Here is a 27,971-nt window from a genome sequence, read left to right on the forward strand (position 1 = left end):
CGGTTGTACATCTGGAACCAGATAGTACACTGTAATCTCCTAAAGCTTTGCAGTATATTCCTGGCTAAAACTTTATGGGTAGGGTAGTTCTCTGTTTCACTCTCATAGAGGTCAGTATCACAACAATTTGAAAGTTATGACTGTGGCCTAACTTGTTATTCAAATTTGTGAAAAAAGGAACACTGTATTCCAATACCTTTCTCATTGTTTGCCTCCTCTTCTGAAAACATCTGGAGAGAGAAATGAAGTCATCACAATACAAATTTATCACTTTGTATTAATTACCGTAATATTTATGTGGTTTCATGTTATGAGTTTTCTTTCTACTACAGTATCTGCACAAAGTTTTGCTGATGTTGTGATTTTTTCCCAATAAACACAGTGCATTTATTACAAGATTGCCCAGACAATATGTAGTGTTTTTGTTTTAAATCAAAGTGACTCCACCATGTAAGATGGGGGACCAGAAAAAGTTTGAGTTGATCGGCAGGCAGCCAGCCACCCACCTCCTATACACCCTGTTCCTCTCCACCTCTGTATGTCATCCTCCAGAGAGGAGGGCAGAGTACAAGATGGTTAACTCATTTTCTCCCCCTAACAAAGCTGAGATAGGTTTATAGAACATGATGATTAGCCCAAGGTTAGGGATTCAAAACAAAGTGTAAGTGTCCCTTGTCTGATCCAGACATTCTGTTCAACTACCATGTAAACAGAGGCCTGAAAAGGCACAAGGCTGATTAGTTTGCATACTTTGTTCAGAGATCTCTCTGCAGTAGTTGCCATCTCTTGTTTCTCTCCACTTGCAAAGTTCCTGTACCTTCCAAAGCTGCATGAATAATTACACCAACTTTATATTAAACAAATGCAGCTTACCCGGTTTGGAAATACAGAGGACAAAAGGAAAAGCTTTACCCGCTGAGCATCTGCCTGAAATGCAACTGAGGCGTTCCCACCCCAGAGGACGTGCCAAAGGCAAACCCTACCAACCCTGATCCCTGAGAAAAGGAGATGCCGAGAGCCGTGCTGCGGAAAGACCAGCTCCTTCATCCTAAAGATGAGGGGAAATGTGGTACTCTGCACATGCTCAGAGACAATGACATTCATTCACAGGCCCCAGGACTGAACCCCCACCTTCCTAAATTTAGGGGTCCCCAGGGAACCCTGAGCGCTAAACCTGAGAAGCCGCGCTTGGCGCAGCCTCCGGCTCCCCCACTTCTGGCGCCCGGCGCTCGCGCCAAACTTCTCCGATTGAGCGCCCAACTTCAGCCCACCCCCCCGCCTACCCCACCCGCTTTCCCTAACCGAGGAACATCGCCGATTGGCTGGGGCGCAAGAGTCTCCGCGCTCCAATTGGCTGAGGGGGCTCGGCTCCTCCGCGCTCCTTTCCACGCCCACCTTTTCCGCCCTCCGCGGGCCAAATTCAAATCGTTGACACGGGCGGACAAGCAGCTTTCAGCCTAGCGAGGGAGGGGATGGCACGCGTTTCGTCTGAACGGCGACCGCCGCGTCGCGCCCGAGATTCCCTCTAAGCGGAGACGGAAGGTGAGGGGGGGAAACACACACACACACAAAAAAAAGGTAGGTGAGGGCGGGGCGGGGGTTATTCTGGTCGCGGGGTGTTGGCGCCAAACGATTTAAACTGGATCAGGGGAAGTCTCCGCCCCGCTCCCATCAAAAGCCAATCAGAGGCGCCATGCGCCCGACGGGTGGGAGGAGCTTATCCCGAACGAAAGAGCGCGGGTGGAATCCCGGGGCTGGAAGGAGGGGAAAGTTGACGTGGAGGAGGAGGGGGTGAATGACTGGTAAAGAAGGAGCTGTAGCAGAAGGCAAAGGAGACCTTGGGGGCGTGCTTGAGAAACTAGCCCGCAAAAAGGTGATTTTAAATAGTGGGCGTTTGGGGGCGTTTTATTTATTTATTTTTAAAAGTGCTGCTTAATGGTTAAATCGTGTTTGCTGAAATTAATAACCTTAACGATATTAAGCTCAAATCTGATTGACGTGTACTTTGACAGATGCACCATTCTTTGGTTGTATCTGATTAAGGAGCCTCTATCCTATGAAAGTGTGTGTTGTGATAAGCTTTGTACATTTTTATGGTATCTTGGGGCTCTTTGCTTCGTTTTTGCTACAACTGGCTTCTGCTTCTGTGATTTGTAACAAATAGCAATGAATTGGACCTTGGAGGTAGCACAGGGCACACTGGCCAGATTCGGTTCCTCCAACAACCATGATAGCTGCTGTACAAAGTACTGGTGCTTTATTTCATAATATCACAGGCCTGCAAGTTTAAAAAAATCATATATAATTATGTATTTCACAACACAGGTGCCCCACAGAACATGTACCTTTGCTCCACAGTACTTTAAAAAATGTCTGGGAACTGTTGGGACAGGGAAAAGAAACCCACTCAGCTTGATAAGCAAGGGGCAGTCCTTGATATGTTTTCCAGAGAATGAATGCTCACCTTTGGACGGGATTACTGGGAAGGTTGTTTTCTGGATGACATACACTGCAGTCATCAAAACTCTAAAGATATGTGCAGACTGGCAGCCTTGGAGTCAATCTGCTGTGGCTGCAAGAAGCTGGTAATGTGCTGCCCACCATGTTGTGTAATCTGTGGTTATCCATTCTGCCAGTAAATGGTGGGAACCTCCAGTTGCAACTTGTTAAACAGATATTGACCAGTGTTTGCCAGTCTGGTGCAATCCAGATATTTTGGGCTACAACGTCTATCTGTTGCTGCCTGAATGCCAGCAGGGGCTGGTGGAAGTTGTACAGTGGTACCTCGGGTTACAAACACTTCAGGTTACAAACTCCTCTAACTCAGAAATAGTACCTCAGGTTAAGAAATTTGCTTCAGGATGAGAACAGAAATTGTGCTCTGGCAGCGCGGCGGCAGAATGAGGCCCCATTAGCTAAAGTGGTGCTTCAGATTAAGAACAGTTTCAGGTTAAGAATGGGCCTCCGGAACGAATTAAATTCTTAACCACTGTAGTCCAAAACATCTAGGGTGCACCAGATTGGTGAAAGTTGGTACAGTCATACCTCAGGTTGAGTACGCTGTGGGTTGCATACTTTCGGCTTAAGAACACGGTTCCTCCCCACGCGCATGCACAGAAGCATGCTTCATGCATGCGCAGAAGCACTCTATCAGCACTTCGTGCATGCGCTAAAGTGCCGCTTGGGCTGTGTAATTTTCGGGGTGCGAACGGCACCCAGAAACGGATTGAGAACGCAACCCAAGGTACCACTGTACAGACCTTCCTACAACCAGTTTGGACAGAAGTCTCATGCAGCATTTTCTGATCATCAGCCTTTATTATTTTTCTTTATTGTTTTTATGTTATAATGCTGGTTTGGCAACTTCAGAATCACAAACTTGACTGAAGCAAGAAACCTGAAACAGGATTAAACAAAACTAGTGCTAATCTAGACACATCCTTCAGCAAATTGCATCAGTCCCTTTCATGTAAAGACATGTGATCATAGGAGGAGAAATTTAGCAATATGCAAGAATAAGACTCATGTAGACACATTCTTAGCAATGGAGTTGGGAAATCTTTTCATAACCCTGCAATCCTAAGCATGCTGCCTATGGAGTAAGTCCACCTAAACTCAGTTGGCCTTCTGAATACAGGTGCTTACTGCTGTGTGGCACAATTTGTCATCTGAATGAATGGCCAAAGTCCTCATTCTAGAAGTCTTGCACCAGTATTCCCACATCAAATTTGTTTCAGCATCTCTTGTAAAATGATGTCGTCATCATCCCACCTTTCCTCCACGGAGATTAAGGTGACATACGTGGCTCACCCCCTCCCCATTTTTTTGCCACAACAACCCTGTGAGGTAGGCTAGGCTTAGAGAGTGTCCTGAGGTCACCTAGAAAGCTAACTGACTCAGTGTGGACTTGAACTCTGTTTTCTAAATCCTAAGTCCAACACTGGTCACTGTACCATCACAGACTTCCATCTATTCTGTTTTTTGTTTTGTTAAGTGCATATACATAAACTAATTTTCCTTTTTTCTTCTTCTCAAAGAATGCTGTAAAGGTTGCCCAACCAACAAAGCCCTTATTGTATTTAATTCAAACTAATATGAATAAGAGAAAAGCTTGCAGTGGCAAAATGAATGCTGAAGACAAGGTAACCTATCTGAGACTGTTCAGACTCCCACTTTATCTACCGCATACCAAGTACAGTGGTACCTCGGGTTATGAACACGATTGGTTCCGGAAGTCTGTTCATAAACTGAAGCGTGAAGTGAACTTTCCCATTGAAAGTAATGGAAAGTGGATTAATCCGTTCCAGACGGGTCCGCGGAGTACTCAACCTGAAGCGTACTTAACCTGAAGCATGGGTATAATTGGTTCCGGAAGTCTGTTCATAAACTGAAGCGTTCATAAACTGAAGTGAACTTTCCCATTGAAAGTAATGGAAAGTGAATTAATCCGCTCCAGATGGGTCCACGGCGTTCGTAAACCGAAAATTTGTAAACCGAGGTGTTTGTAAACCGAGGTTCCACTGTACTGGCATCTCAATGCTGCTCATTGGGCCGTGGTTGACACAGCTCTAAAATAAACAAATTGCAAATTACATATGAACAACCATTGCTATGCTTGACATCTTCTGTTTGTTGTTTGGTTTAACAATCTGGTTTTACTTCAGTCTTGATAAAGAACTGGACCTGAAGAATAGTTACCTTCACTAACATTCAATCATTTTGTTCTCTGCATCTGTACGGAGACAAGTCACTTGTGAAGCTATTGTCGAAGGAAGTTCCAGACCCAGCAATGGGTAGAAACAAAACCCCATCAATTTAACTCACTGTATTTTATCAGCATTAAAAATGGCCACTCCTTTGACTTTGAAATTAGCTGACCAAAAAATGTTATTCCTAACTTAGGTTTTCTTCATATAATTTTCATGTTCACTGGTTAAATGAGTCTCCTGGAAAAAGCCACTGTGAGAAGAGAATGCTGGTTTAGATAGGCACTTGATTTTATCCACAGGCATGGTGGCTATTTTTCCTCCCTTTTTCAGGAACTTGTTTACACTTTTCGCTTTGTTAGCAACAAACAAAACTTACTTGTGTTTTGATGCCATCCATTTTTTTGTCCCCAACATTCAGTCATGTAGAAATGCATGATGTTGTATATCAAAACACAAGTAAATTGTACACATTATGCGGGGTGAGCCTTATTTTACTGCAGCATGTATTTCTACCCTAAAGCAAAACGATCAAGACTGACTGAAATACTTAGGAAGTCTGATAAAATCCCCTAGGAACTAAACAGGTGAAAGTTCTGACACATTGGTTTTCAACTGGTGGTATACTGCAGCCTGATCTAAGATGGGTCACAACTACCACCATAAAAATACATGGCAAAATGTAAAGGAATGTGTCCTTTACATGTTTGGGCTAAAGGTGGGTCCCAGGTCTGAAAACATGGCAGACTACTGTTTTGACAACAGGCACTTGATTGATTTCAACATGACATTGGTTGGTTTATTGATTAAAAACAGCATTGCTTTTATGCCTGGCATTGCTAATCTCGAGTCACACAGTTTCATTTCTTCTTGGCTCAGGAAAATTGGTCTTTTGAACCACATGAAAGCACATTGAAAACTCCTCTGAAACAGGGAGCGACCTCCAATTGGCTTTTGGCAGAGAAGCCGCCTCCTGCTTCTGGCCATCTGACAACGCCACCCAAACCTAATGAAATCTCTCCTGGAGACCCATGGACACCGACAGCTAACCTGAAAATGCTAATCAGTGCAGCTAGTCCTGAGATTAGAAATCGAGAGCAGGAAAAAAGATTGTCAGACAGCAGAAGTGAAATCCCTGAGGTAAAACATTTTTCTTCTCCTTATCTCTATAAATATTAGTGAGCACTGTACTCAAAGCTTAAGTATGCACTTGAAAAGTAGCTCAGCTTTGGTTTGTTTCAGTATTTTGTGCTAGACCTCAAATCTGGAGTGTTAGTTATTTTTAGAGATTATAGTGTGTGCATAGCAGGCGCTTCAGGGTAACTATTATTCTGAGGCTCACCAGCTGTCACCAAGAAGGCACTTGGCATTGCACATTGGCCAGAAATGCTGTTACTAAATCTGTCGAATCTTAATATTTTCCGTGTTTCTGCATTGTTTTCTTTCCGCAGGACCATTTGTCAGGAGACGAATATGAAAAATCTCAACCCAGCCGTAAAGAGAAAAGTCTAGGATTGCTGTGTCACAAATTTTTAGCTCGCTATCCTAGTTATCCCGACATCTCTAAGAACAATGAAATTTGCCTTGATGAAGTAGCAGAAGAGCTTAGTAAGTTTGGGGCTAAGATCTGGTATTTATTACTGGAAAAAGCAAAACTCATTTCACACTGTTCAAAATTATAAGCGATTGATTAGAGTCTTGGTAATTCTTATAAACAACTTTATAATGTGGTTCAGTATCCTTAAACCCTCACTGTAGCTGATACTAATAGGTTATTACATTAATAACTACCATTTTTATTTATTTACTAAATTTATATACTGTCCTTCATCCAAATATCAAAGGGTGGATTTTGTACTGTATTTTGACAAAACATATAACATGATACCCCACCCCACCCCCCAAAAATACCCTATCACATTTTAAAAGCCACAGATTGTTTAAGCAGCCCAAGGCCTGGGAGAAGGAAAATGTTTTTGCCTAGCGCCTAAAGATATGTAACGAAGGTGCCAGGCGAGCCTCCCTGGGGAAAGCATTCCACAACTGAGGAGCCACTGCAGAAAAGGCCCATTCTTGTGTTGCTTCCCTCTGGACCTCTCATGGAGGGGGCATATGGAGAACGGCCTCAGATGATGAGTGCAGGGTCTGGACTGGTTCATATGGAGAAAGGCGGTCCTTGAGGTATTGCGGTCCTGAGCCATTCAAGGCTTTATAGGTCAAAACCAACACTTTGAATTGGGCCTGGAAAGTAATTGGCAGTCAGTCCAGGGCTGGTGTTACACGCTCAAACCATCTTGCCCCAGTGAGCAACCTGGCCATTGAATTCTGCACTGACTGAAGTTTCCAAACAGTCTTCAGAGGCAGCCCCATATATTGCAGTAATCTAATTTAGAGGATACAAGGGCATAGACAACAGAAATTATAGTCTATCCCTGTCCAGATATGGATGCAGCTGGGCTGCCAGCTAAAGGTCATCATAATACAGGTGACTAATCAGCTCCTTACAGCAACCAGGAATTTGGAACGGGCATGTTATAGCCAGTCAGACTATGTGGAAAGAGCATAGTCTTTCGTTTTCCAGTCTTCCAGTTTTCACGTGGAATCAAGATATCATCACAAGGGTCTACCCATCTTCCAGAATGTGACAGGATTAAAAAGCAGGTGGAAAATAACTTTTAAAAAATTGCCCTTCCTACAGATGTTGAACGCAGGCGTATCTACGACATAATGAACGTACTAGAAAGTCTTCACATGGTGAGCCGACTTGCCAAAAACAGGTATTCTTGGTATGGGCGTCATAATCTTAAGAAAACACTACAGATTTTGAAAAAAGTGGCTGAGGAGAACAACTATAGTCAGCAAGTTGAGCTGATTAAAAGAAGACAATATGAAGAAGAGCCTGAAGAGGATGACCAGAAGATTCAGTTGGTAGCAAAGCATGTTAGGCCAAATGACCACACAGACATCTGCTTTGTGGAACTTCCTGGGATGGAGTTTCGAGGAGGTACATCTTTGCTTTGTAGTTTTGGCATGCCAGTATCTTCTGATTTGAATTTGATTGGTTGCAAATGCTTGCATCTGGGGCAATGTTTAATTAATTAGTTGGGTTAATTTGTTTTTAACTCTCCTTATGTTTGGCTTGTAACTCTCCTTATGACTGGGCAGCAAATCATTCTTTAGAAAGACAGTATATAAATCCTTTAAATAAATAAATGGAATCTGCATGGAAACATTTATTGGGGGGAGGGGGTGTGCCTGAAGCCTAGGTGAGTTAGGAACAATGATTTCAAAGTTCTCATGACTTGGATTACATTCTGCCATGGTTATCTCTCCGTACAGCTTCAGTAAACAGTCGTAAAGACAAGTCTTTACGGGTGATGAGTCAGAAATTTGTGATGCTGTTTCTTGTTTCAACCCCGCAAGTTGTGAATCTTGAAGTTGCTGCTAAAATTTTGATTGGCGAAGACCATGTTGAATATTTGGATAAAAGCAAGTTTAAAAGTAAGTGGCAGAAATTTGCATATCTTCTCTATACTGTGCTTGGCCTAAGTGTCTTAATTTTTATTTAAACACTTTTAATAATAATAATAATAATAATAATAATAATAATAATAATAATAAATTTTTATTTATACCCCGCCCTCCCCAGTCAAAAACCGGGCTCAGGGCGGCTGACACCAACAGAACCACAATAAAACATAAAAACAATTAATTAAAATACAGATTAAAATACAGTATTAAAATTTAAAGTGCAGCCTCATTTCAAGTAGGCCATAAGTGGCTGACACCAACAGAACCACAATAAAACATAAAAACAATTAGTTAAAATACAGATTAAAATACAGTATTAAAATTTAAAGTGCAGCCTCATTTCAAGTAGGCCATAAATCCAAGCCATGAGGGAGAAAAACACAGGGGTCAGGCTGAGTCTAACCCAAAGGCCAGGCGGAACAGCTCTGTCTTGCAGGCCCTGCGGAAAGATGACAAATCCCGCAGGGCCCTGGTCTCCTGGGAAAAAGCGTTCCACCAGGTTGGGGCCAGTACTGAAAAGGCCCTGGCTCTAGTAGAGGCCAATCTAGCCATCTTATGACTCGGGATCTCCAGAATATTATTGTTTGTGGACCTTAAGGTCCTCCGCGGGGCATACCAGGAGAGGCGGTCCCGTAGGTACGAGGGTCCCAAGTCGCATAGGGCTTTAAAGGTCAAAACCAGCACCTTAAACCTGATCCTGTACTCCACCGGGAGCCAGTGCAGCTGGTAAAGCACTGGATGAATGTGATCCCGCGGCCGGGACCCTGTAAGGAGCCTCGCCGCGGCATTCTGCACCCGCTGGAGTTTCTGGGTCAGCTTTAAGGGCAACCCTGCGTAGAGCGAGTTACAATAGTCAAGCCTGGAGGTGATCGTCGCATGGATCACTGTGGCCAGATCGGGGCGAGAGAGGTAAGGGACCAACTGCTTGATGCGGCGGAGATGGAAAAATGCCACCTTTGCTGTGGATGCAACCTGCGCCTCCATGGAAAGGGAGGCGTCAAAGGTTTCCCTGTAGCCCATCAATACAAGACTAAAAATATGAAAAAAATTAAGATAGCATACTAAGAATGTAGGTGTTTTGCAACTTAGTATGCCCTTGGTACAAATGTTCCCAGGTGGGTTTAGACGTTAGCTCTTAATGGCCAGGTTTGGCCCAGTGTTGGCCCATGCAACTGGTTTATTAGAATAAACTCAAATAATGTTCCCCCATTTTCAATCCTCACTCCTCCCCTTTGCTCATCTTTGAAGATATCATGATTTCTTAAATCATAGTTTCCTATGATGTCCATACTGGGAGGCTGTGGTTCAAGAACCAGGGTATCTAACAAGCCAGGCACACAAAAGCAGGATTGAATACACAAGCACACACCTTTTTTCGGTTAAGTAAACTGGCTGATTGGACCTAGATAGTGACTCCTGAACCAGACGTTGATGAGGTTGGCTTCCTCATAATTCATGCACAGGCCTTCCCAGTGGCTGTTTCAGATGTCATTGCTTAACTGGCTAAGCAAGTCATGAAGGAGCCCAGCCTCCTCTACCTGCTTCTATCCTCCTGCACAGCCAGGAAGAATTTGGGAGTCTTCACTTCCACTCAGTTCACTGCAGTTTGTTGTATTATACAAACTGATCGAGTGGTGACATATCAACTATGGTTAGTTTGAGACAGGAATGTGTAACATTGGCAGGGATAAAGAGTTGTCCAACATTGGAGGGCCACGGGTTCCTCATCTCTTGTTTGAAACAAGCCAATGGCATGCAGCGGATTAACTGTAGCTACAGTCCTGTGTTCAAGCTGCAGCTAAGTTAAAGCTTGTGAATGTGGGAAAGGTTACTCTTTTCTCATCCAGCTTCCATCTAACAAAGCAAGGTGTCTGTTGAGAATGTTCTTCAGTGGGGACACAGTTCTTTGGGCTCCTACCAAATTAAATTTTCCACAGTTTCCTAAACCCCACCCTTCTGTCATCCACACAGAAGCTCATTTAAAAATATTGAGCATATGACTTGACCAAGGGACCAAAATTTAACTATTTGTGTACTCCTGTCTTGTGTGTACTCCTGTCTTGTGGATCCTTGGAACATAAATGACCCCATTGCTTTTGTTTTGTATGTTTAAAGCACAATTTGGATGAATAGGAGAAGAAAGCTGATGTTTTCATAGTACTGAACCTCTGCTTAATGGTGATGTAGTAGTACTGCATTTTCATTTGTCTTAAACTTATTTCAGCTAAAATTCGAAGGCTGTATGATATTGCTAATGTTCTCAGTAGCCTTGAGCTCATCAGGAAGGTTCACGTTACAGAAGAGAAGGGTCGCAAACCAGCATTTAAATGGACAGGACCAGATGTTTTTTCAGAGATTCTGGGTAGGTGGACTATTACTTCTGTACTCTAGAATTGCAGGCAAGTCCGTGTTTCCGCAGGGGTTTCGTTCCAGGTCAAAGCATGCATTGGGGGAATGTGCATAAGTGTGCCCTGTTATGGCACTATTCCTCCCTCTTCTGGGGTCCCAAAGGACCTGCAGGTCAGTGGTTACATGTCAGTTGGACTCGCCTAAAATGGTCGCTGCCTGTCATTGTAATGGTGAGGCTTTCTTATCCACTGCTCCTTGCTGCTACCAACCAAAGAAGGCTTTTTGTGAAAGGCATTTTTCACTAACATGTAGATATAATCATTTCCCAAATAGTTCTGCCAAAACAAAGGCTTAATAACAATTTAGTGTGCGGTTGATTTATAGCTGCACAGCCTGAATCTGCACCCACTGCGATTGCTTCATCTCATCCTGCGGAAGGGAAGTCTTCCAAAGAGCATTGTTCCAAGAACCTCTTCCCTACGAGAAGCAAGCAAGGCTTCATACGGCACCCATCTTTAATGAAATTGGCAAAGGATGTGCAAAGCAATCAGAGGAAAATTAGATCTGCTCCAAGCAGTCCTGTCAAGAAAAATGCAAGTACGTAGTTGAAATATAAACTCTATTCAGTGTCATCGCGGAGATGCTATTGAAATGTTGAGTGGTTCTGCTTAATGCCTTAGCGCAGAAAAACAAACAAACCCCAGTTTTTCTTGCAATCTCTTGAGCTGTCTGCTCCTGAGCAGCCTTCCTTAGTTTGGCTAGACTTATACAAAGGTATGTCCTATACTCAGGTTGGAAAGGCTAATGGGTAATTGTGTTAGGTGCAGTCACAGGTTTCATTTGAAGCTTTGAAGTGTAGTAGGCTCCATAAATGGCATTTCCAGCTGATGACTTTGAGTAAAAAGGCGCTGAAAAACCTTGAACCCTTGGAGATGCTGTGTCGGATCAAAATGCTCTTAATATGACAGCTCCATGTAATCCTATGGACTTGTCCCACTGTGGCAATGGCTGTGTGGGTGGCCAAATCCAGGCTACAAGACAAACTGTATGCAACACCTTATGAGCAGTACCATAAGGTGTTGCCCTTCCAGTGATGGACTCTGGAAGGCCATGAATTGCTCATCCTCAAGCTATGCAAACAGTACGGTTTTAGTGAAATCTCTTTATTTATCTCTTCTCCCAAAGGTCAAATTCCACCAAGCTTTCCAAGCAAGATGGCTCAACTTGCAACAATATGCAAACAGCAGCTGGATGAACAGTCAAGGTATGTTCGTAAAAGAAGAGATGCATACAAAGCCTGCCTATTGAAAGCAAAAAATCCCAGCTAGGTGAATCCTCCAGCAGCATATCACACTTACTAACACTACTCCTCAACAACAGGACTAAAATTAACATATTTGGTGTAAGAAGAGCATGACTTAATGTTTGGCAGTGCTTTCTTTTCTAAATAAGAAGAGCCAATTCTACTGTATTTCTTTGGCGGAGCCATTTTGGATGCAAGGATTTTAATGCTGTGGATTTCTTTTCTTAGGGAATTCAAGAAGAGAAAAATGAAATTGGAACATTCTACTTTGCCATCCCCTCTAGGTCTGCCACCCAAAACTCGTTTGAAGCCTAAACCATTCTTGTTACCTTCTCAGGCTGAGATCCTACCTCTGATCCAGAACTCAGTACCTCCAGCAATGCTACCTCTCCATCCCAATGTGCCCTATGCATTATATCTGCACCCTTCCCAAGCACAACTAGTGACGGCATACAATCCAGGTTTCACGGTGCGGCCTGTCCACTGTGCTAATGTGGTTGGAAGTAAGTCCCCCAGCTCCCAAGTAGCCCCCGGTAAAGTATTTATTGAAGACAATGGCAGCAATGGAGAAGGAAGTGCTTCCTGTGCTAAAGGCCAGGACCTCTGGCTGGCGAAGGAGCAGGAAGGTACAAAGGATGGCATGGTGCCCGAGAGACCTTTTAAGAGACGTAGAATGGAGGGTAGTCCAGTGAAAAAATGTGCGAGTGAAGAAGTGGCGCTGCATGATGTGCTGCTGGTAAGCTGTATTAAAGTGCACACTTTTCCCAGATACTAAATGGGCGGCTAAGGCATGAAATGCATGGGATAGGGCTCTCTAATTGGTTGCTGTGGAAAATCAGTTCAATAGTTAAGGGCTCCTGTGAGTCAGGTTCATGCACAGGACCTGTTTTTAGCAGTGGCAGCAGCAGCTTTTTCAAATCTCAGCTGTGCCGCAGGTAGCAACATTATCGGTACAGCTCCCCTTCTGACTGCCTGACCTCCACTCTCTTTCTACACAGCCTTAGGAGCAGAGAAAGAAAACAGCTTAAGAAATACAGTAAGTTTTATTTTTTAAAAACAACAACAGCTGAAAAAGTTCCTGCCAACACCCAAGGCGCCAAATTCATTTCTTCCTCCCCATTCATCCCTATTGCAAGCCCACCTAATGTAGGGTTGCCATACATCCGGACATACCTGGAATACTGCAGTCGGAAGCAGTGTCTGGATATATGGCAACCCTGTGTATGGCAGTGTTGTTTTTGGCGATTTCCCTTAAAAATAGCTCAAAAACTCATATTTTTTGAACTTTTGCCAGAAAAGCTTAACAATCTTTGGCAAAGCTAAGGAAAAATTCAACAATTTTGGCCCAACAACTTTTGTGTCCAGATTTTCACTTTTTGAAATATGGCAACCCTAACCTTATGGAGGAGGCTATCTGCTTGGGCTCCCTCTTAACTTCCAGGTAGCTTTGCTTTTGTGGCATTGGAGCATCCAGTTACTCCCCATATAGAAGGACAGCAGTTACCCAGCCTCAGAAGAAGCTGTCTTGTGTTTTTGGATGAGTTACAGCTCTGGGCAGGGCTTCTTTTCAGCAGGAACTCACCAGAACTCAGTTCCGGTACCTCTCAGGTAGGTGCCATTGCCATTCTAAAAGAACAAGGGAGAAGTTTGTGGTGTGCACCTCTTTTTCTAGAAGAAGAGCACTGGCTCTGGGCCTGCCTTCTTCCATCTGGCAGGTATATTCAAAACTGCTGCCACACACACTAACATGATGTAACACCATCTCCTGCCGGGGGAGGGCGCGTGGAGACGTAATTCATACTTCTTTCACCCTTTACAGATAATGGGCTAAAGTATGCTTTGGGAAATTGTGCCCTAGATGCTGCAGAACGGTGGGACACATATTACAGAGTGCACTACGTTTTTGAGCAAGCCTGTTATTTTCTGCCTGGCAAATCAGTAATTGCAGATTATCAGTTGTTGCAAAAACTGCCCTCCTTAGGGCAGAGCTCTTGTGACCCATATATTGAGCTGCTCTTTTTTAATAAGAAGTTGATCCAAAGGTGTGTGTCCAGAAGTCTTCAATCATTGAGATGGAACATCAGTGAGCACAAAGCAATACATAAGTAGATCACATTCCTCAGTTGAAATGAATGCAGAAGGCATTAAGGAGTGGAAGAAATCCTTTGTAAAATTGAGGCATCTGCACACAGAACCAGCTGCTGCATTAGATTTATTTCCTATTTTCCTAGCCCTGATCAAATGTTCTGGAAACTATCAAATGTATTTACTGTGTGCACTTTGATGATAAAGCAAAGTACTGTACTAGAGTATGCTTGTACTTATCTCTTTTCCTTTTGCACTTCAATCAGGTTCATCAGCTATTCCCTATTCCTTTTCCCACTCCTTCTTGAGTCTCTTGGACCAAGCTAGTCCTGCCTTTTCTGCTATTGATTAAATTTCATAACTTATTTTTACTTTCCCTCTGCCTTGTTACTTTTACTGACTTTAAGCTTGGGATTCTTCTGTATTATTGGTACTTGGTGGCAGTAGCCAGGATTTTTATACTAATTTTGTGGGTGGGGTGTTAATGAGGTCTAGAACAGGGGATTGCTGTGGTCAGGATTGGCAAGTAATGTGAGGGGGTAGAAGACTCCTTAGTAACAAATAAGTGACAACATGACTAAAGAAAGATGAAATAGACCTCTGTTGGGAAGGATTACATAAGGATGACACCTTTTGGAGAGGCACATTTCACCAGCTTTGCCAAGGTGAAGAATGTCTTGAATCTGACTAGTGTCTTGTGTGTGTAGAGATCTGGGGATTTCAGTAGCCCCAATCAGTTGCTTTTTATAGCTATGTTTTCAAGGCACCGTGTTTCCCCATATATTTATTTTTTACTCTGTACTGTATTCCTGTTTTTCTGAGTGATGACAGCCAGTTGCTTGTTTCAAAGAATGTGGTTTTATATAGATACAGAATTCTGGGAACTGGATATCTCTCCGTTGTGCTTTGAGGAGTGCAATAGAGGGTGGGGAAAGTCCAGCCTCAACTTAGGAGAAGGGAAAAATAAGAATTGTGTTGGAGGATGGAGTTGACATACAGAATGCAGGAGAAGAAGGAGAACAAGAAGGGAGAAGGCACCTTTAATATTACTCATTCTGAGATATGCTTTCTGTGTGTGCGTGTGCGTGTGTGCCTGCCTATTCTGGGTGGGGTTTCATTCACTCTGAAAGAATAGATTTGGGGCTGCTCCCCGATCCAACTTTGTCACTGGAAGCTTAGGTAGGCTCATTAGGGAGGGGTACCTATTACCATGTACAGCCAATATGCCAATGGCAATGATTATTGGACAGGAATAGTCTTGCCATAGTGAATAATGCCTTAGTAGCCTCAAGACTCAGTTATTGCAATGTGTTTTATGTAGGGCTGCACTTGGGCCTAGTCTGGAGGCTTCACCCATTACAGAACACTCCAACTGTAGTGCCATTGGGGAGAGACTATCACCAGCACATAACTCCATGCTCCGAGGCCAGGCTCCAGATTCTTGTTTTAACTTGCAAAGCCCTTAACAACTTGGCTCTCAAGGACCACCTGATTCATTATATCCCTGCCTAATCACTGAGGTCTGAAGTTGTTAGCGGTCTCCCATGGCTTGGATCCACCAGGAGTCGCACATTCAGCTTTGTGGGCCCAATTGTATGAGACTCCCTTCCAGTTGAGGTCAAACAGTGCCTGCCCTTTGGTTGAACTTCCATCACCTACTGAAAATTTTGTTTATTCCAAAAGGCATTTTAATTGAATTCTGATATTATACTTTTAACTGGTTTGTTGTTTCTGTCCTGAGTCTCTTGTAAACCGCTTAGAGACTATTGTAATTAAGCAGTATATAAATTGTTGAAATAAATAAACAATATCCATATGTGTGTATCCCCTCTAAATTAGCCTTTGGTGTTTTTTTTTTGCATTTCCCCCACCCCAGGGAGTATCTGTTGAGAGCAAAAAATCCCAATGTCCCATAGCTTCGTGTCTTGACCAGGAAACCTTAACTTCATCAGCTGTGAAACAAAGTAAATCTGAAAAAGCAGATCAACACTTGGAGGGTCCACCTAGGCAGCAGAGGCAAGGGGAATTTTTGGAACCTGACAGCGTCACCACAATGCAAGAGATGCCCGCAACATTTGCAATCCCTACACACAAGGTATACTTCCCCTTAAGCACATTTGTCCTATATCTTTGCTCTTCTGAAAGGAGCACTGAATGTCTTAAAGTCGGCATTTTATGTTCTATCTTTACAAAAAAAAGAAAGAAAATTGGATCACATTCAGGACCAAATGTAGTATCTGATAGGTAGCTTCAGCCCATGGACATTTCCCCCTCTTTCCTTTTATATTTTAATTAAGGACTGCTGCTGGAATTTACTGTATTGCATTTCATACAGACCCTCGCTATTTGGACAAAGCACATGTTTTGCGTGATCTGTGAGCAGAATTGTAGAATGCAATAATGGACATGTCATACTGTCCAGCAACACTGATAATACATCAATAAGTTGCCCATATTAAAATTATCCTTTATCTATAAGACTCCAGGATGAAAATTAATGGTCTTTTAAAATATTTTATCATTTTTTAAAAAATATTTTAAATCAGAATGAAAAAGAATCATGCATTCTGCAAGCTTGTAAAGCACAAACACGTAGCTCCATTTAAAAGTTTCTCCACCCCACCCCAAATATGTTTAAATTTCGTCATTATTTATGGATGCCTTTTGCTTCATATACATGAGGTCCTCATTTTTAATGTGGCATGGAAAAAGAGGAAGAAGGAAAACGTAGAAGTGTGGCATGAATTGAGTGTGAGATGGTCCAAAATTGCATCAGGATGGTGGTTGTTTGCGATCTTCTCCCTCCTACAAAGTTATTATTATCCATTGCAACATTGGACAAGTGCAGTGTCAAACTTCGTTTCGAAATATTGGGCTAAAACTCCCATCTTAGCCAGCAAATGGTCCAGGACGATGGGAATTGTAGCGAAATCTCATCATTTGGGGATCCAGTGTTGAAGAACATTACAATATAGGAACCCCCCAACCACCCATGCTTTGCGAAGAGGGGTGGTTTTCCATCTTAGAAATGGCATGGCCAAGTTCTCTTAATGTTTTCCTTCAGTCCCAGTGGCTTTTTAATTGTTAAATAAGACATCAAGAGATCCAGTCATTGTTCTGCCATGATCATATCTATTTTGGCCCTTTCTTGTTTAGGAACAGTGCAGTACCTGGGCTAAATCTATGAATCTATGTTGATTATTGTTGTGAATATAAACTGCACATTTCCCCTTGTTCTTTAGACTTGGTTTCCTTCAGGATACCTTATACCTCTTCCTCACTGTACCAAGCTTGGTAATGAGACCATTTTTTCTAACAAGGAGAAAGCTGAGATGTGTGCAGCAGAACAGAAGTCTTATAGTTCTCCTATTGCTGGTGTGTATTCATTAACTATGCCTCTACAATATTCCAGACTTGTTTATATCTGATGATTCCTGTCAGCTAATGATGAAGGACTTTAGGTGGGAAATTTAACTACAGCTATTGTATGCCTGAGGCCTGTGCCCTCCTCATTCAGCTTTTGCAATGGTGGCTTGTCTCACACGGTTCCACTTTCTGTGATCTGAAGAAGATGGATTTAATCAGTTCAGTAAAATATGTATTAACAGTTCTGAACTCATTTGCAGAGGGCTTACAAAACTGCAAATAAAATCTGTTTTGGTTATCCTTTTAACAATTCATTAAATAAATGCTCTTATTGCCTCCTATAATTCTCATTTCTTTTGAGCGTTTCTTTGTGTTTGTTTATTTCATAAAATTGATATGCCGCTGGATTGTTTTTGTTTAAAAAACTTCAAAGTGAATAAAACAATAAAATCATCAGTAACAATCCATAGAAACCACACAGTAAATCATTCGAAACATAAAATCAACAATAAAGGGAAAAAACTAATTAAAACAAACATCTACATTCTACACATGTTCCATGTTCGTGTCTTGAGGGGGCCAGTTTATTCAGTCATTGAATGTACCAATGTTCTAGGTGAGTCATTTTCTTGGTGTTGCAGGACCTTTTCAGAGTTTCTTATGATGTGATAGTTTGTGCATTAATATTCTATGCCAAGGTTTCATTGCATTCATCTGAAGCCTGTTGTGACCAAGCTTCTGGTGTTTGGCTGGACTTTGTGTTCACGCCTGCCAAACATTGGCCTGTGCTCCTTGACGCAGAATTATTGTCATTTGTGACGGTTTTTTCTTTCTTTCTCCTCCTCATAGGCGGTATTCCAGTGACGTCTGAATTTACTGCCATTAATCTCCCTGCTTTTCATATAGCACCTGTGAACCTAAAGCTACCCGCATCTTCTGTAGCTACTGTCCCTGTGGTGAATGGCACTGCTGTGGCTTCAGACCAGGCTGATTCGATCCAAGCCCCGAGCGCTTCAGTTATGAACTTTACACTACAACACTTGGGACTGATACCAGCCAATCTACAAATGTCTGCCAATCAAGTACTTGGATCTGGCCCAGTTTGTCAAGGAGCAGAACATGCTAGTTTGGTTTCAAAAAGTGTAGGCTTCAAACAGGATAAAGCAGTACAGAATGTTTTGCCACCGTACGGTGATGAGTTAAATGGTAAATCAGTTTCAGCAGCTTCTTTACAGCCGGTAAGAGAGCTTTTAAATAATAGTCTGTTTCAAATAAGACTGATGGGTTATTAACACATATACTTGCCAGAGTGTACAGTCGCTCATAAGCAATGGGGCATTTACAGTGGTACCTCGGTTTATGAACACAATTGGTTCCGGAGGTCTGTTCATAAACTGAAGCGTTCATAAACTGAAGCGAACTTTCCCATTGAAAGTAATGGAAAGTGGAGTAATCCCTTCTAGACGGTCCGCGGAGTAACCGTTCATAAACTGAAGCGAACTTTTCCATTGAAAGTAATGGAAAGTGGATTAATCCGTTCCAGACAGGTCCGCGAAGTACTTAAACTGAAGCGTTCATAAACTGAAACATGGGTGTAATTGGTTCCGGAAGTCTGTTCATAAACTGAAGCGTTCATAAACTGAAGCAAACTTTCCCATTAAAAGTAATGGAAAGTGAATTAATCCGTTCCAGATGGGTCCGCGGCGTTCATAAACCGAAAATTCATAAACCGAGGTGTTCATAAACCGAGGTTCCACTGTACTTGGTTAAAACTGTTAAAAATGCAGACTCTGCTAAAAGAGCAGTGCAATTGTATGAAAGGGGCTAGAAAATTGCAGAAGGATACCTAATACAACATTGTGAAATTGGCTGTTATATTGGCAACCCTCTCCGTATTTACAAATATTTACCAGTGGACCAAAAGCATTAATAGAGCATGCTGAGAGAGGATAATTAGTAAGACTTACCAACAGGTGGCGCTGTGGTCTAAACCACTGAGCCTAGGGCTTGCCAATAGGAAGGATGGTGGTTCAAATCCCTGCAATGGAGTGAGCTCCCGTTGCTCGGTCCCAGCTCCTGCCAACCTAGCAGTTCGAAAGCACGTCACAGTGCAAGTAGATAAATAGGTACCACTCCGGCAGGAAGGTAAAGGGTGTTTCCGTGCACTGCTCTGGTTTCACCAGAAGTGGCTTTGTCATGCTAGCCACATGACCCCGAAAAACTGGACAAACGGCTCCCACAGCCAGTAAAGCGAGATGAGCGCCGCAACCCCAGAGTTGTTCGCGACTGGACTTAACTGTCAGGGGTCCTTTACCTTTTACCTTTACCAACAGTGTCCTTTTCACCTGCTTCTTATTTCCTTTTCTGTTGTTCCTGTTTTTTCTGCTTAGTTACTGTATTAGAAAGCTCTAAACAGGGTTCTAAAATATTCCTTCAGTTTAGTCATTTGTGCATCCTTCTGGCCAGTGATGTCAAAGCATTTTAGTTGTTTCAGTCTCATCACTTGCAAATTTAAGTTTTCTCTTCCATTCAGGCCACTGTTCCTGTTACATCCAGCATTCTGGGTAATTGCCATGCCTTCCAAGCATCATGCGAGTCAGCTGAAGTTCCTGAGTTTTGTTCATCCTTTCATGAATCGGATAGAATATCTCAAGCAACATTGGCAATTCCACAAAGAGAACATGCTGTTTCAACAGAAAATAAATTTTGAGTTGGTATAAAATATTGTTGAACTCTTCCCCCAAACCGATATGATTAAAACACTTATTTCTGGTATTATGAATGTGTATTCTGGAAATAATATTTGATCATAATGATGACTTCTTCATACTTGAATATCTTTTTAATTACAGTTATACTTGATCAACTTTATATCTTTTTTATATAAAAAAGTAAGGACACACACCATTGTCTGTAAAAATACCACTTAAATAAGCAATTTGGAATAATTCCATTAAATGTCTGACTTCATAGTTGTGTGGAATAAAAGCTCTTGTTCGTTATTTTTATAGAAACATACTAAATATGTACCGGCACATTGCAAGTACCAAACATGTAATATATTGTAATTTTTTTAAAAAAAACTATAAGGGGGCTCTTGTTACTTAAGTTTACATAACATTTTAATTTTGTGTGTTCTTTAATACTGTTGCAAAGTTTTAAAATCTTAATCACGTCTGTATAAATTATAAGTTTTATTTAAGGGATTAATCAATTTCTTCAAATTAAATTTTGTGTCAGTTTTCTAACTTTTATACTTGTGGGTTATTTCTTGGCACTGAAACAAAATGAACAAGCGCAGAAAGAGTGTGCATAAGAACGTGCCATATGTATATCAGTATGGATAAGGATAAAATGCTGCATAGTGCCTTAAAATGGACTGGAGTGTGTGAGGATTGGACCAAAGTGTCCATTTCTCCAGGCTCTCCAGCTTAGTTGGCCTCCCACCAGGTGCTGTCAATATAGTGACAAAAGTGTTGCCAACCAATCCTTTCACCTGCTAAACATGGTTATATCCATGCTTACAGGGGTCAGCAGAAAACCCCAAAATGGAGGGTAGGACTGAGCCAGGCCAGGACCCACTGAATCTCAAACTGCCCTCAGTTTCCGTATGATGGCATTGGGTCCAATTATTGCCCTAGCCTGGGGTTGTCACGGTGATGAAGCCTGATTGTTCATCCCCTACTTTCTGTCATGGCTGTAGATGCAGCAAAGCCTGTGTGTGTGTAAAAGGTTAAGATTTGTGCCCCTAAATCTGACTAAACCCTTGCCAAGGTTCAAAACCATGCAACCTGCTATGTGGATGTCATTTGGAAATGGCTGCAAAGACTTGTCTGTTTGGGTTGTAGCCAGAACAACTTGGTTTTTACTAGCTTCTCGAGCACATAGCTCATGCCCTTTCCCCCCATCTGTTGAATGTTGTCTTAATGTATAAATTGAGTAATAGATTGCATCTAATAAAAGCAAATGGAATCTATGGCACAGATGCGAGAGATTGAAATCTCTTCACCCCAGCAGCTGTGATTTTTCAGTATAGAAAGATGCCATGTTTGAAATCACTTTGACCTAAGGCCTGTTTACTATAATTTTATGCATACTATTATTAGTGTGAGCATCTTAGACCCCAATCCGAAAGTTAGTGATCTAGAAAAAGAAGCTGTATTGCTATTTGTAAATAAGTTTGTTTAGTGTCATTACATCAGAGTTGATATAAAGCACTACAAAAATATGAATGGAAGTACTACAATGGGCTTTGTATCGAATCACATTTATTATCATTTTCCAGTATTTCTAACATTAAAGCAGAAAAAAACAAGCTAGATTTTGAAAGGAATAATTAATAACTGAACAAAATCAATAGTGAGTCGAGGTGACAAAGGCCTGGGAAAAATCATAATCTTCCTGTACTTTATCACCCCGTACACTCGGTGTTCAATAAAAGATTGGCTTATCAGTTTTTATTTTTGAAAATTTTGCAGCTGATTGTTGAAAAACCTCACCATTCTTTCAGAATGAAAGAATGATCTCAGGCTAAAAGCCATCTCAAGCCTACTCTGATTTGTACTTAGTTCTAAGGTCCTGGGACCTTAAGGGCAGGTAAGAAATTGAATTAATAACGATGATGAGGCAATGATTATGCCTTCCACCCTACAGATCATTGGTCTGTCAAATATTTTGTCTACGTTGTCTTATTCATTTGAAAACTGCATTTTTATCTTGCCCTCTACTCACTTCTTAGCTCCTGCAGGTACTCTTTTGATACATTTTATATGAAGGATTGACTTAGAAGAATGAACTACACAAATTTATGTTTTGTATACGGGAAAAATACAGTACTCTTCTGTTTGCTATTGAGCCACTGCAAGATCAAGGCTTCCTGGCTCTGCTGAAATAACAACTTCTCTAAAACTTGCTCTTTTGTTTCTTCTGTTTAATTTCTTGAAGGTTCTCTGGTTCACGTTTACAACATGACAACCTTTCTGTTATTTCATTCCTATTTGTATCTCTTAATACCATCAGTGATCTGCTTATCAGACTTGCTGTGCTTTTCCGCCAGGCTGGCAAAATATGACCTCATTACTTCATTCACTTGCCCGCCTTGGGAAGCTCTCTTTGATCTTGGGTCTGACTTCATGTTCTTGATGTGCAGCTTTCAAACATTTGAACGGCGTTCGTAGATGCTGCACATAATTCCGTCAGTCCAAATAACTGCATCTTGCACTTCTAGTGATTGAAATAAAAATTGAAGCAGCTGCAGTGAATCATTTGATGAATAACAAACCTGCATTTCCACTTAGATTGAAATAAATAGAATCTATGGACAAAAAGAGACACTTGTGGTTCCTTTGAAGTCAAATAAAATTATTATAGCTTCCATGTGCTCCTGTCCTGAGTTATTGCTGTATACACCCATGTGCTGGAGTGGCAAAATTGTAAACAATTACAAGCTTAGTTGTTGTTGTTGTTGTTGTTTAGTCGTTTAGTCGTGTCCGACTCTTCGTGACCCCATGGACCATAGCACGCCAGGCACTCCTGTCTCGCACTGCCTCCCGCAGTTTGGTCAAACTCATGTTCGTAGCTTCGAGAACACTGTCCAACCATCTTGTCCTCTGTCGTCCCCTTCTCCTAGTGCCCTCAATCTTTCCCAACATCAGGGTCTTTTCCAAGGATTCTTCTCTTCTCATGAGGTGGCCAAAGTATTGGAGCCTCAGCTTCACGATCTGTCCTTCCAGGGAGCACTCAGGGCTGATTTCCTTAAGAATGGATAGGTTTGATCTTCTTGCAGTCCATGGGACTCTCAAGAGTCTCCTCCAGCACCATAATTCAAAAGCATCAATTCTTCGGCGATCAGCCTTCTTTATGGTCCAACTCTCACTTCCATACATCACTACTGGGAAAACCATAGCTTTAACTATACGGACCTTTGTCGGCAAGGTGATGTCTCTGCTTTTTAAGATGCTGTCTAGGTTTGTCATTGCTTTTCTCCCAAGAAGCAGGCGTCTTTTAATTTCGTGACTGCTGTCACCATCTGTAGTGATCAAGGAGCCCAAGAAAGTAAAATCTCTCACTGCCTCCATTTCTTCCCCTTCTATTTGCCAGGAGGTGATGGGACCAGTGGCCATGATCTTGGTTTTTTTGATGTTGAGCTTCAGACCATATTTTGCGCTCTCCTCTTTCACCCTCATTAAAAGGTTCTTTAATTCCTCCTCGCTTTCTGCCATCAAGGTTGTGTCATCTGCATATCTGAGGTTGTTGATATTTCTTCCAGCAATCTTAATTCCGGCTTGGGATTCATCTAGTCCAGCCTTTCGCATGATGAATTCTGCATATAAGTTAAATAAGCAGGGAGACAATATACAACCTTGTCGTACTCCTTTCCCAATTTTGAACCAATCAGTTGTTCCATATCCAGTTCTAACTGTAGCTTCTTGTCCCACATAGAGATTTCTCAGGAGACAGATGAGGTGATCAGGCACTCCCATTTCTTTAAGAACTTGCCATAGTTTGCTGTGGTCGACACAGTCAAAGGCTTTTGCATAGTCAATGAAGCAGAAGTAGACGTTTTTCTGGAACTCTCTAGCTTTCTCCATAATCCAGCGCATGTTTGCTATTTGGTCTCTGGTTCCTCTGCCCCTTCGAAATCCAGCTTGCACTTCTGGGAGTTCTCGCTCCACATACTGCCTAAGCCTGCCTTGTAGAATTTTAAGCATAACCTTGCTAGCGTGTGAAATGAGCGCAATTGTGCGGTAGTTGGAGCATTCTTTGGCACTGCCCTTCTTTGGAATCGGGATGTAGACTGATCTTCTCCAATCCTCTGGCCATTGCTGAGTTTTCCAAACTTGCTGGCATATTGGGTGTAGCACCTTAACAGCATCATCTTTTGAAATTTTAAACAGTTCAGCTGGAATATCATCACTTCCACTGGCCTTGTTATTAGCAATGCTTTCTAAGGCCCATTTGACTTCACTCTCCAAGATGTCTGGCTCAAGGCCAGCAACCACACTACCTGAGGTGTACGAGACCTCCATATCTTTCTGGTATAATTCCTCTGTGTATTCTTGCCACCTCTTCTTGATGTCTTCTGCTTCTGTTAGGTCCTTACCACTTTTGTCCTTGATTATGGTAATCTTTGTACGAAATGTTCCTTTCATATCTCCAATTTTCTTGAACAGATCTCTGGTTTTCCCCATTCTATTGTTTTCCTCTATTTCTTTGCATTGCTCATTTAAGAAGACCCTCTTGTCTCTCCTTGCTGTTTTTTGGAAATCTGCATTCAGTTTCCTGTATCTTTCCCTATCTCCCTTGCATTTTGCTTGCCTCCTCTCCTCTGCTATTTGTAAGGCCTCGTTGGACAGCCATTTTGCTTTCTTGCATTTCCTTTTCCTTGGGATGGTTTTCATTGCTGCCTCCTGTATAATGTTACGAGCCTCCATCCATAGTTCTTCAGGCACTCTGTCCACCAAATCTAAATCCTTAAACCTGTTCCTCACTTCCACTGTGTATTCATAAGGGATTTGATTCAGATTGTATCTTACTGGCCCAGTGGTTTTTCCTACTTTCTTCAGTTTAAGCTGGAATTTTGCTATAAGAAGCTGATGATCTGAGTTACAGTCAGCTCCAGGTCTTGTTTTTGCTGACTGTATAGAGCTTCTCCATCTTTGGCTGCAGAGAATATAATCAATCTGATTTCGATGCTGTCCATTTGGTGATATCCATGTGTAGAGTCGTCTCTTGTGTTGTTGGAATAGAGTGTTTGTGATGACCAGCTTGTTCTCTTGACAGAACTCTATTAGCCTTTGCCCTGCTTCATTTTGAACTCCAAGGCCAAACTTGCCAGTTGTTCCTTTTATCTCTTGATTCCCTACTTTAGCATTCCAGTCCCCTGTAATGAGAAGAACATCCTTCTTTGGTGTCATTTCTAGAAGGTGTTGTAGGTCTTCATAGAATTGGTCAATTTCATTTTCTTCAGCACCGGTAGTTGGTGCATAAACTTGGATTACTGTGATGTTAAAAGGTCTGCCTTGGATTCGTATCGAGATCATTCTGTCATTTTTGAGATTGCATCCCATTACAGCTTTTGCCACTCTTTTGTTGACTATGAGGGCCACTCCATTTCTGCTACAGGATTCTTGCCCACAGTAGTAGATATGATAGTCATCCGAACTGAATTCGCCCATTCCCTTCCATTTTAGTTCACTGATGCCCAGGATGTCGATATTTATTCTTGTCATCTCATTTTTGACCACATCCAGCTTACCTCCACTCATGGTTCTTACATTCCAGGTTCCTATGCAATATTTTTCTTTACAGCATCGGACTTTCCTTTCGCTTCCAGGCATATCCGCAACTGAGCGTCCTTTCGGCTTTGGCCCAGCCGCTTCATCAGCTCTGAATCTACTTGTACTTGTCCTCCGCTCTTCCTCAGTAGCATGTTGGACGCCTTCCGACCTGAGGGGCTCATCTTCCAGCGTCATAACTTTTATATGCCTGTTGTCTTTGTCCATGGAGTTTTCTTGGCAGGGATACTGGAGTGGCTTGCCAGTTCCTTCTCCAGGTGGATCACGTTTAGTCAAAACTCTCCACTATGACCTGTCCATCTTGGGTGGCCCTGCATGGCATAGCTCATAGCTTCTCTGAGTTATTCAAGCCCCTTCGCCACGACAAGGCATTGATCCATGAAGGGGACAAGCTTAGTTAGCCCCTGGCAATTTTGCTATATCTAAAGCAAGTATATACTCTTACTGACCCTGAGGTCAGTAAAAGAATCCTCCATTAGTAATTGGACTAAATCTAAATCTGCATTTTCGGAGAAACATCACCACATTTCTCCACGAGGGGCACTTTGGTCACCTGACTCTGAATTCTAATTGGCCAAATGTCCCTTGTGACCTCCCTGCCTCTTTGTGGCAGGAAACCTACAATGATATCCCTCATAAACATCCCATACATGCATTAACTAGCAATTAATGTCCCTTTCTCTCCAGCGCTACCATTAATCTACTTCTGAACTAGAGCTAAAACCCTTCAGGAAATGTCTTTCCTATTATTAAGTAGTTCAGATTCCCAAATAGTTTAGCATTACAGGTTTTAACACTCACTTGGCCACTCTACACCTCTCTTCAAGCCTTCTTCACCCCCTGGATGCCTGCAGGAGCAAAATGTCTTCATCATAGCTCAATCCCTTTATGTTTGCCTCCTCTACTGCAGTATCTTCTTGTCTCTCAGCCATGATTGTTACCGTATTTTCTTTGAATTAGTCTGGACTCTTGTAAGCACAAGCCACTGTAATACCTTACTCTTCTTATAATGTTGAACTAGATTTAAAGGCTTGTGAAGGTTTCATGCCACTTCTAAGCTTCTTCACAGTCCTCTCCTTACTCTTGCAATGCCTAACTGTGCCCACCAACATCGTCCAGGGTTCCAGGTCTCTTAAACTGTTTCATTCCCTTTTCTCTCTTGCAGTTTCAAGCCTTCACGTTTCTGACTTCACAAACATCTGACTAATTGATCTATTGTTAAACATGACCTATATACAGTTGTTTTTTACTAACCCACCCACCCAACCTTTTACCCAAACAGGAGGAAAGGAAAGTCTGGGTTAATTTTCTATTTTCCCTTAATTTCCAGATGCCTAGAATGAAACTTTGACCCTCCCTGTGCAAAATGTCGGAAGCAAAAAAACGACCATTGAAACCAAGTAAAAACCCAGAACAAAATGTCTGAAAGCCCCATTGTGTGGCGATGTCCCTTGCTCCCCAGGAAATAAGACACAAGACACAGTGAAATAATTTTAAGTGGGCGAAAAGGCCACAACTTTATTGGTTTCGGATGTTGAGCGGTATTGGCTTAGGCATTGGAACCTAACCGACTATATCCGACTGTTACCCGTGTGTTACAGTCTGGGAGAAATGAACCACCAGAAAGGAGCCCAATGATGTACATCTACTGAGACACCTCCTGTGGCCACCGTTGGGGGGTGCCATAAGGCCCTGACCTCCGCAGGCTCAGGACAAAGCTACCGCCCCCGGAACCCCTTTAACGGGATTAAATCTTCAATTTCTGGGCAGAGGATGACATAATCTGCCCCCCTTCTTCTTCTATGCAAATTTCCAATGCCTGACCACCAAACCAAGTTGTGACGAATTGCTATGAGGTAGGCGAAAAAACCAGTTTGGCTAGTCCAAGTGGAAAAAGTCCTACCAGGCCCCCCGGCCAACCAAGGCGACCAACCGAAGTCCATAGCAGCATCGGCCTAACCTGCCTAGCCTAAAGGGCGGGTGGGTGGGTGAACCGAATGGGCTGAGAGCCGGGGCAGAAGAGGCTGAGCCCGCCTCCGGCTCGTTTAAAATAAGGGAAGCCCCGCCTCCTGGCCGACCCTATTGGTCGGCCCAGGTATGACGGAGGTGGGAACTCCCATCTCGCGAGGGGGCTGAGCACTCAGCCCCCATTGCGAGAGTTCACTCAGGCCACGCCCACAACACCACCTCCGTGAGATGCGGAAGTGGCTTTTCTTCACAAAAAGTGAACAGAGCATTCTATAAGGCTTTGTCAGAAAAGCTGCAGCTTGACAAAGTAGCGATGAGTGCCAACTCCACGCAGTTGATACCTGACCAACTGACACAACTGTTATT

The 27,971-nt window shown here is 42.5% G+C and overlaps 1 protein-coding gene across 3 annotated transcripts; it reads left to right on the forward strand.

Moving 5' to 3' along the window:
* The first annotated feature begins 1,408 nt into the window (after positions 1–1,408).
* Positions 1,409–20,592, forward strand: E2F8 (E2F transcription factor 8). 3 transcript variants are annotated; one of them, XM_088668356.1, is made up of 14 exons: positions 1,409–1,542; positions 4,038–4,142; positions 5,586–5,846; positions 6,158–6,314; positions 7,405–7,710; positions 8,046–8,207; positions 10,462–10,599; positions 10,971–11,183; positions 11,772–11,850; positions 12,118–12,625; positions 15,851–16,069; positions 17,217–17,349; positions 18,190–18,578; positions 19,874–20,592. In XM_088668356.1, exons 2-14 carry the CDS (start codon positions 4,095–4,097, stop codon positions 20,048–20,050), a joined length of 2,790 nt encoding a protein of 929 aa, XP_088524482.1. In that variant the 5' UTR covers positions 1,409–1,542; positions 4,038–4,094; the 3' UTR covers positions 20,051–20,592. The 3 variants fall into 3 exon arrangements, with proteins under 3 accessions (XP_088524482.1, XP_034973113.1, XP_034973106.2); XM_035117222.3 differs by having other exon boundaries at positions 1,428–1,578; XM_035117215.3 differs by lacking the exon at positions 1,409–1,542 and adding an exon at positions 1,771–1,873.
* The last annotated feature ends 7,379 nt before the right edge of the window (positions 20,593–27,971 follow it).

The sequence above is a fragment of the Zootoca vivipara genome, chromosome 1 (genome assembly GCF_965207765.1).
Source record: "Zootoca vivipara chromosome 1, rZooViv2.hap1.1, whole genome shotgun sequence".
Lineage (NCBI taxonomy): Eukaryota > Metazoa > Chordata > Lepidosauria > Squamata > Lacertidae > Zootoca > Zootoca vivipara.